The 10,000-nt window shown below is 40.8% G+C and overlaps 1 protein-coding gene across 1 annotated transcript in view; it reads right to left on the bottom strand.

The window, feature by feature from the left end:
- Positions 1–10,000, bottom strand: part of LOC110489129 (ephrin-B1) — a 155,214-nt gene that overhangs the window by 20,488 nt on the left and 124,726 nt on the right. Inside the window, exon 3 of the mRNA XM_036943311.2 lies at positions 1,914–2,006. Coding sequence (XP_036799206.1) covers positions 1,914–2,006 — 93 coding nt within the window. The remainder of the gene's footprint in view (positions 1–1,913; positions 2,007–10,000) is intronic.

The raw sequence follows: 10,000 nt of genomic DNA, 5'->3' as shown, positions 1-10,000 counted from the left end.
TTATGGTTTCCAACAGTAGTGTAATTATGGTTTCCAACAGTAGTGTAATTATGGTTTCCAACAGTAGTGTAATTATGGTTTCCAACAGTAGTGTAACTATGGTTTCCAGCAGTAGTGTAATTATGGTTTCCAACAGTAGTGTAATTATGGTTTCCAACAGTAGTGTAATTATGGTTTCCAACAGTAGTGTAATTATGGTTTCCAGCAGTAGTGTAATTACGGTTTCCAACAGTAGTGTAATTATGGTTTCCAACAGTAGTGTAATTATGGTTTCCAACAGTAGTGTAATTATGGTTTCCAGCAGTAGTGTAATTATGGTTTCCAACAGTAGTGTAATTATGGTTTCCAACAGTAGTGTAATTATGGTTTCCAACAGTAGTGTAATTATGGTTTCCAACAGTAGTGTAATTATGGTTTCCAACAGTAGTGTAACTATGGTTTCCAGCAGTAGTGTAATTATGGTTTCCAACAGTAGTGTAATTATGGTTTCCAACAGTAGTGTAATTATGGTTTCCAACAGTAGTGTAATTATGGTTTCCAGCAGTAGTGTAATTACGGTTTCCAACAGTAGTGTAATTATGGTTTCCAACAGTAGTGTAATTACGGTTTCCAGCAGTAGTGTAATTATGGTTTCCAACAGTAGTGTAATTACGGTTTCCAACAATAGTGTAATTATGGTTTCCAACAGTAGTGTAATTATGGTTTCCAACAGTAGTGTAACTATGGTTTCCAGCAGTAGTGTAATTATGGTTTCCAACAGTAGTGTAATTATGGTTTCCAACAGTAGTGTAATTATGGTTTCCAACAGTAGTGTAACTATGGTTTCCAACAGTAGTGTAATTATGGTTTCCAACAGTAGTGTAATTATGGTTTCCAACAGTAGTGTAATTATGGTTTCCAACAGTAGTGTAATTATGGTTTCCAACAGTAGTGTAATTATGGTTTCCAACAGTAGTGTAATTACGGTTTCCAGCAGTAGTGTAATTATGGTTTCCAGCAGTAGTGTAATTATGGTTTCCAACAGTAGTGTAATTATGGTTTCCAACAGTAGTGTAATTATGGTTTCCAACAGTAGTGTAATTACGGTTTCCAGCAGTAGTGTAATTATGGTTTCCAGCAGTAGTCAGCGCTACCTTGCCATGTTTTGACTGATTCATAATATACTGTGTGTGTTATAGTCTATGAGAGGCTACAGACGATCTGATTTGCTCGGTGCTGATCCTAAAGTGAAGTGGCGTTTGTTGGACTAAGCACGTGCAGTAAAGTGTTCTCTCTCTCGTCTAGGGACCCACTTCAACTCTGAATATGCTGACATTTAGCTTCCTTCACAAGACGGACGATACGAAAGTCAACCAGCAGGAGGTTGTGTTTGTGTGTGTGTGTGTGTGTGTGTGTGTGTGCGTGCGCGTGCGTGCGTGTGAGTGCGTGTGTGTGTGTGTGTGTGTGTGTGTGTGTGTGTGTGTGTGTGTGTGCTGTTTTAAATATTCACAGTGAGAGATTATATGAATAATGTATGATTGTATTTGCATGCTAAGATGCTAAGGCCTGTGCTGTGTCAGAATGGAGGATACAGTGAAGTCACTGTGACCATGTACACCAATACAGTTGTCCTCAAGGTTACACACTGATACACACTGTTAGGGCACTGGGGTTTTACATAGAGGTGAACAACTGCGCTGCATTGAAGGTGTGTGCCAGGCCTAAACTCAGTTAGTGTCTACAGTACTGCAAATAAAACTTTGAGGAAGGGAGAATGTTTAATGTGTACACATATAGGAGAGTTTAGAGCGCAACACATGGAGAAACACATGGAGAAACACATGGAGTAACACATGGAGAAACACATGGAGAAACACATTCGTGTAACGTTTGTTGTCAGATATATCAATTAAATAAAGCCTTTCTTTGTTTACCTTGTCCGACCTTCATGACAACTTTCATGGCCCTGGTCTTACAGACTCCTCCCTCTCTGTTCTCCAGGCCTTCGACTGAACCATTGGACGTGGCTGAAAGGGAGAGATAGGGAGAGAGAGATAGGGCGAGATAGGGAGAGCGAGAGAGAGAAGTCAAAACAGGAACATTTTACATCTGGTAAGAAGTTAATATGGAAATTATCTCAACAGAGAAACATTTCCTCATTTGCGCAACTTATATACCCCCAATAGATTCCCCATACTTTTACAATGACAGCTTCTCTATCCTAGAGCGGGAGATCAACCATTTTCAGGACCAGGGACATAGTCTGTAGCAACCTAAATGCCAGAACTGGAGAAGAACCTGACACTCTCAGCACACAGGGGGACAAACACCTACCTGGAGGTTACAGTTTTCCCTCACAAATATGCCCCCTAGACACAACTACGAAAAAACAACCATTAAAAACGGGTCACAACTCCTGCAGCTTTGTTGCACACTGGGTCTGTAAATGGTAGTCAACGGTAGGCTTTGAGGCGACTCCTACGGTAGGTACACCTACATCTTATCCCTTGGCAGTAAGTACTGTAGATTACTTTATCACTGACCTCAACCCAGAGTCTCTCAGAGCGTTCACAGTCAGCCCACTAACACCCCTATCAGATCACAGCAAAATCATAATCTACTTGAACAGAGCAATACTCAATAATGAGGCATCAAAGCCAAAGGAACTGCACAATATTAAGAAACGCTATAGATGGAAGGAAAGTAGTGGGGAAACCTACCTAAAAACAATTAGGCGACAACAAATTCAATCCTTTTCAGACAACTTCCTGGACAAAACATTTCACTGTAACAGTGAAGGTTTAACTTGGTAGTAGAAAGCCTAAACAGTATATTTGAACTTTCAGCTTCCCTATCAAATCAAAAAATGTGCAGACAACCTAAGAAAAATAACAACAATGACAAATGGTTTGATGAAGAATGCAAAAACCTAAGAAAGAAATTGAGAAACCTATCCAACCGAAAACATAGAGACCCAGAGTCTAACGCCTTCACTATGGTGAGTCACTAAAACAATACAGAAATACACTACGGAAAAAGAAGGAACAGCATGTCAGAAATCAGCTCAATGTAATTGAAGAATCCATAGACTCTAACCACTTCTGGGAAAATTGGAAAACACTAACAACCACACAAAGAGTTATCTATCCAAAATGGAGATGTATGGGTAAACCACTTCTCCAATCTTTTTGGCTCTATAACAAAGAACAAACAGCAAAAACATATACATGATCAATTAGAAATCTTATAATCATCTATTAAAGACTACCAGAACTGTCACGACTTCCGCCGAAGTCGGTCCGTCTCCTTGTTCGGGTGGCATTCGGCGGTCGACTTCACCGGCCTTCCAGACACCGCCGATCCAGTTTTCATTTTCCATTTGTTCTGTCTTGTCTTATCACACCTGGCTTCACTCAACCAATTACTTGATTATTATTTATTTGTGTTTGTGAGTGATTGTATATTGTAATTCGGTCCGTGTTTGTCATTGCTGCCTTGTATATTTGTATTTGTTGAGTAAAGTACTTTAATTCCTCATATCTGCTGTCCTGCGCCTGACTCCCTACACCAGCTACACATAGGACCGCTACAAGAACCCACTAGATTCTCCAATTACATTGAATGAACTACAGGACAAAATACAAACCCTCCAAACCCAAAAGGACTGTGGTGTTAATGGTATCCTAATTGAAATGATAGAATATAGAGACCACAAATTCCCATTTGCTAAACTTTAACTCTTTAACATCATCCTCAGCTCTGGCATCTTTTCCAATATTTGGAACTAAGGACTGATAACCTCAATCCATAAAAGTGGAGGCAAATTTGACCCCAATAACTACTGTGGGATATGCGTCAACAGCAACCTTGGGAAAATCCTCTGCATTAATATTAACAGCAGATCCCCAGTGAAAACAATGTACTGAGCAAATGTCAAATTGGCTTTTTACCAAATTACTGTATGACAGACCACATATTCACCCTGCACACCCTAATTGACAAACAAATAAACAAACCAAAACAAAGGAAATGTCTTCTCATGCTTTGTTGACTTCCAATAAGTTTTTGACTCAATTTGGCATGAGGGTCTGCTATACAAATTGATGGAAAGTGGTGGGGAAAAAACATTCGACATCATAAAATCAATGGACACAAACAACAAGCATACGGTTAAATTGAGCAAAAAACACACATTCCTTTACACCGGGCCGTCGTGTGAGACAAGGATGCAGCTTAAGCCCCACCATCTTCAACCTATATATTAAGAAATTAGCGAGGACACTAGAATCTGAAGTTAAATGTCTACTGTTTGCTGATGATCTGGTGCTTGTGTCCCCAACCAAGGAGGGCCTACAGCAGCACCTAGATCTTCTGCACAAATTCTGTCAGACCTGGGCCCTGACAGTTAATCTCAGTAAGACAAAAATAATGATGTTCCAAAAAAGGTCCAGTCACCAGGACCACAAATACAAATTCCATCTAGACACTGTTGCCCTAGAGCACACAAAAATAATGATACATACCTCGGCCTAAACATCAACGCCACAGGTAACTTCCACAAAGCTGTGAACGATCTGAGAGACAAGGCAAGAAGGGCCTTCTATGCCATCAAAAGGAACATAAAACTTGACAGACAATTCGGATCTGGCAAAAAATACTTGAATGAGTTATAGAAAACAATTAACCTTCATGCTTGTGAGGTCTTGGGTCTGCTCACCAACCAAGATTTTCACAAAATGGAAAAAATACCAAATTGAGACTTGCAGAATTCTGCAAAAATATCCTCCGTGTACAACGTAAAACACCAAATAATGCACGCAGAGCAGAAGTAGGCCGAATCCCGCTAATTATCAAAATCCAGAAAATAGACGTTAAATTCTACAACCACCTGAAAAGGAAGTGATTCCCTAACATTCCATAACAAAGCCAACACCTGCAGAGAAATAAACCTGGAGAAGAGTCCCTTAACCTTTGTGTTGTCTTAACATTCTGTATACTCCCCTTGTCCAAAGGGTAAAAAATGACCCACCTTCACTAAACCCCTAAAATAAAGCAGCTTCATTGAATGTTAAATCCCAAATCTATTTTGCATGAAGAAACAACCTGTCATTCATTACAAACTTTGTGAACATCTGGGATTTCCATCTTCACAATGCAGAAAGACTGCATTTAATCAGTGGACACCACTCGTTTTTATTACAACACACCTGTCATAGTTGTTTTCTTTACTGAAGTAGAGGTTTAATATTATTATTATTATTGCTAAAGGAACTGCATAGGTGTAAAACTTTTTTTTTGCAATAGATAGTTTGCAATAGATAGTTTGCAATAGATAGTTTGCAATAGATAGCACTTGTAAAACCTAAGAATGTAGCAGAAATGTGCAGAGAGTAGTATTGAATACATTTTATTGAAGGGAAACAATAAGTCTTTAACTTTTTTGGCAACATAGCAATATATTCTTATATACAGTTGTGGCCAAAAGTTTGGAGAATGACACAAATATTAATTTCCACAAAGTTTGCTGCTTCAGTGTCTTTAGATATTTTTGTCAGATGTTACTATGGAATACTGAAGTATAATTACAAGCATCCTCTAAGTGACAAAGGCTTTTATTGACAATTACATGAAGTTGATGTAAAGAGTCAATATTTGCAGGTTGACCCTTCTTTTTCAAGACCTCTGCAATCCGCCCTGGCTAGCTGTCAAATAACTTCTGGGCCACATCCTGACTGATGGCAGCCCATTCTTGCATAATCAATGCTTGGAGCATGTCAGAATTTTTGGGTTTTTGTTTGTCCACCTGCCTCTTGAGGATTGACCACAAGTTCTCAATGGGATTAAGGTCTGGGGAGTTTCCTGGCCATGGACCCTGGCCATGGATGTTTTGTTCCCCGAGCCACTTAGTTATCACTTTTGCCTTATGGCAAGGTGCTCCATCATGCTGGAAAAGGCATTGTTTGTCACCAAACTATTCCTGGATGGTTGGGAATAGTTGCTCTCAGAGCATGTGTTGGTACCATTCTTTATTCATGGCTGTGTTCTTAGGCAAAATTGTGAGTGAGCCCACTCCCTTGGCTGAGAAGCAACCCCACACATGAATGGCCTCAGGATGCTTTACTGTTGGCATGACACAGGACTGATGGTAGCGCTCACCTTGTCTTCTCCGGACAAGCTTTTTTCCAGATGCCACAAACAATCGGGAAGGGGATTCCTCAAAGGAAAGGACTGTACCCCAGTCCTTAGAAGTCCAATCCCTGTACCTTTTTCAGAATATCAGTCTGTCCCGAATGTTTCTCCTGGAGAGAGGTGGCTTCTTTGTTGCCCTTTTTGACACCAGACCATCCTCCAAAAGTCTTCGCCTCACTGTGCGTGCAGATGCACTCACACCTGCCTGCTGTCATTCCTGAGCAAGCTGTGTACTGGTGTTGCCCCGATCCCGCAGCTGACGATCCTGGCCCTTGCTGGACTTTCTTGGGTGCCCTGAAGCCTTCTTCACAACAATTGAACTGCTCTCCTTGAAGTTCTTGATGATCCGATAAATAGTTGATTTAGGTGCAATCTTACTGGCAGCAATATCCTTGCCTGTGAAGCCCCTTTTTGTGCAAAGCAATGATGACGGCACGTGTTTCCTTGCAGGTAATCATGGTTGACAGAGGAAGAACAATGATTCCACGCACCACCTTCCTTTTGAAGCTTCCAGTCTGTTATTCGAACTCAATCAGCATGACAAAGTGATCTCCAGCCTTGTCCTCTTCAACACTCACACCTGTGTTAACGAGAGAATCACTGACATGATGTCAGCTGGTCCTTTTGTGGCAGGGCTGAAATGCAGTGTAAATGTTTTTATAATTCAGTTCATTTGCATTGCACTTAATTGCAATGTCATCTGATCACTCTTCATAACATTCTGGAGTATATGCAAATTGCCATCTGTCACGCCCTGGCCTTAGTTATCTTTGTTTTCCTTATTATTTTGGTTAGGTCAGGGTGTGACATGGGGGGTTTATGTGTTTTGTCTGGTCTAGGGGTTTTTGTATGTTTATGGGGCTGTATCCTTTCTAGGTAGTTTTGTATGTATATGGTTGCCTAGAATGGTTCTCAATTAGAGGCAGCTGTCTGTCGTTGTCTCTGATTGGGAACCATATTTAGGCAGCCATGTCCTTTGGGTATTTTGTGGGTGATTGTCTTCTGTCTTTGTGTCATTGCACCAGATAGGACTGTTTCGGTTTTCATTTTTGTTGTTGTTGTATTTTGTAGTGTTCTCGTGTATGGTCTTGATTAAACATGTTGAACTCTAACCACGCTGCGTTTTGGTCCTCCTCTCCTTCAGTGGAAGACAGCCGCTACACCAGCATACAAACTGAGACAGCAGACATTGTGAACATTAATATATGTGTCATTCTCAAAACTTTTGTCTACGACTGCACTGTACAATGAGGAATTCAACTACAAAATACCAGTCTTCTCCCATTTTTTTAACCATTGCCCCCACCCACAAGGTGTATGAACAACAACCATAAATAAGAATAAAATAAGATAATAGATACAAAACAAAAACGTGAAGAACATAAATCAAATCCACTCTAATTATCACATGTAGGACAGTATGCTAGTCTGTGTGCATGGACTTTGTAGATGTATTTATCACATGTAGGACAGTATGCTAGTCTGTGTGCATGGACTTTGTAGATGTATTTCTCACATGTAGGACAGTATGCTAGTGTGTGTACATGGACTTTGTAGATGTATTTATCACATGTAGGACAGTATGAAAGTGTGTGTACATGGACTTTGTAGATGTATTTATCACATGTAGGACAGTATGCTAGTGTGTGTGCATGGACTTTGTAGATGTATTTCTCACATGTGCAGCACATAGTATTGTTTTACAGTCCTTTGGGGGCAGAATTGTCATCTCCTCCTCTTGTCTACCCCAGATGCAGCCTCAGGTGGATCAGGACAAGATTCAGCCCCCTGAACAGCTTTCACAAGCAGAAGCTGCTGTGTGGGAGAGGCTCTCCCTTCTTTGAATGTGTGGGGTTACAAGTGCCTTTCCCAGCTGCTCCAGGAACACCCTCCTCTTGTTCCACTTATCAGGCATCCAGGTAGGGTTGATCTTGTTCCACATCACAAAGGCATTGTATGAGGACACATCAATGATGTTATGGAAGATGACCAGGGGCCAGCGGGCAGTTATCCTCCTGCAACTTTAAGTTCCAATCACCTTTTCCAGGTTGTCCACACCTCTTTTGTTGTGGTTGTGGTCCAGAATGATGGCTGGCTTCCTGATCACTGAGCTCAGCCGTTTTGTGCAGTGTGTTCCTCTTTGGGAGGTAAGAAACTAGAGTGGTGGTGGGGGTGAAGACAAGCTTTGATGAGAAGGCCTCTCTCCCCCTTGTTGTGAGGAGTGCAGGGGGGAGCTCAGGCTTGTTCTTTCTAACTGTGCCAACCATGGTGACCTTCCTCTTCAGGAGCTGCTGGCTGAGTTCAGTCAGTAGCACACACAATCTACATTTCTCATTGTGTGTGTGTGTCTTTTTGGTTTTTGTGGTGTGTAAATTATTTTATAACTGCCTGGTCAAAAATGACCCTAAGACAATCTTTGTTCCCTGGTGGTGTACAGCTTTCATGGAAACATGAGCAAAGGCAATGTTTCACTTTTTCTAATTTTGGGGCCACTCTAGGAAAAGTCATTCAATTTCAAGTTGAAAAAATATCATTTAGGGGGTTCTGCTGTTAAACATCAGGGATTTTTTTTTACCCTTAAGACAACACAAGGGTTAAGCAAGCTGGTCCTGGGGCTCTCTTCACAAACACAAACAGACCCCACAAAGCCCCAGAACAGCAACACAATTAGACCCAACCAAATCATGAGAATACAAAAAGATAATTACTTGTCACATTGGAAAGAATTAACAAAACAACTAAGCAAACTAGAATGCTATTTGGCCCTACACAGAGAGTGCACAGTGGCAGAATACCTGACCACTGTGACTGACCCAAAATTAAGGAAAGCTTTGACTATGTACAGACTGAGCATAGCCTTGCTATTGAGAAAGGCAGCCGAAGGCAGACATGCACACTGCCCACAAAATGAGGTGGAAACTGAGCAGCACTTCCTAACCTCCTGCCAAATGTATGACCATATTAGAGACACATATTTCACACAGATTACACAGATCCACAAAGAATTTGAAAACAAATCAAATTTTGATAAACTCCCATATCTATTGGGTGAAATGCCAGTGTGCCATCACAGCAGCAAGATTTGTGACCTGTTACCACAAGAAAAGGACAACCATTGAAGAACAAACATAATTCCAAATACAACCCATATTTATTTATTTTCCCTTTTGTACTTGAACTATTTGCACATAATATGACATTTGAAATGTCTTTATTCTTTTGGAACTGTGTAATATTTTTTATTTGACTTTTGTTTATCCATTTGACTTGCTTTGGCAATGTAAACATATGTTTCCCATGACAATAAATAGCAGCAGGGCCAGGGGCTGCCCTCATTTAGTAGGACAAGTTAATAAATATAGACCACCATCGCTCTCCTCAGCCACACAGACACACACAATCCCTCTCAGTGTCACAGGAAAATAGAGACACACATCCCTCCCCAAAAACGAACTGCCTGAGCCCATGTGACAATGCTTTGGCAATGTAAACATTTGTTTCCCATGCCAATAAAGTTAAGTGATTATTACAGAGTCAAACATAGAAAGGAGCAACAAGATATTCCAAACTTAAAATACTAGATCAATAATTGGGAGTCTCTGAATGATCCCAGACACATCTTGCTTCATAAACAAATGATGATGAGCAGGGCACAATCTATATTCAGACGTCACATAATGGAAGGAGCCTTCCTGAGCTCCCCAACCCTGAAACCTCAAGACTACCAACGCTCTTCACATAATCGTCTCCTTTTTCCATCCGATTTCTCCTCTTTCTCTGGGGTTTAACTTCCCAGGGCAAGGTTAGACTAAAATGAGCTCTTTGAAGATGG

This window comes from Oncorhynchus mykiss, chromosome 14 (genome assembly GCF_057628025.1).
Source record: "Oncorhynchus mykiss isolate SJ-2025 chromosome 14, ASM5762802v1, whole genome shotgun sequence".
Lineage (NCBI taxonomy): Eukaryota > Metazoa > Chordata > Actinopteri > Salmoniformes > Salmonidae > Oncorhynchus > Oncorhynchus mykiss.
The sequence above is the reverse complement of the archived record's forward strand: the minus strand, read 5'-3'. Positions and strand labels throughout refer to the sequence as shown.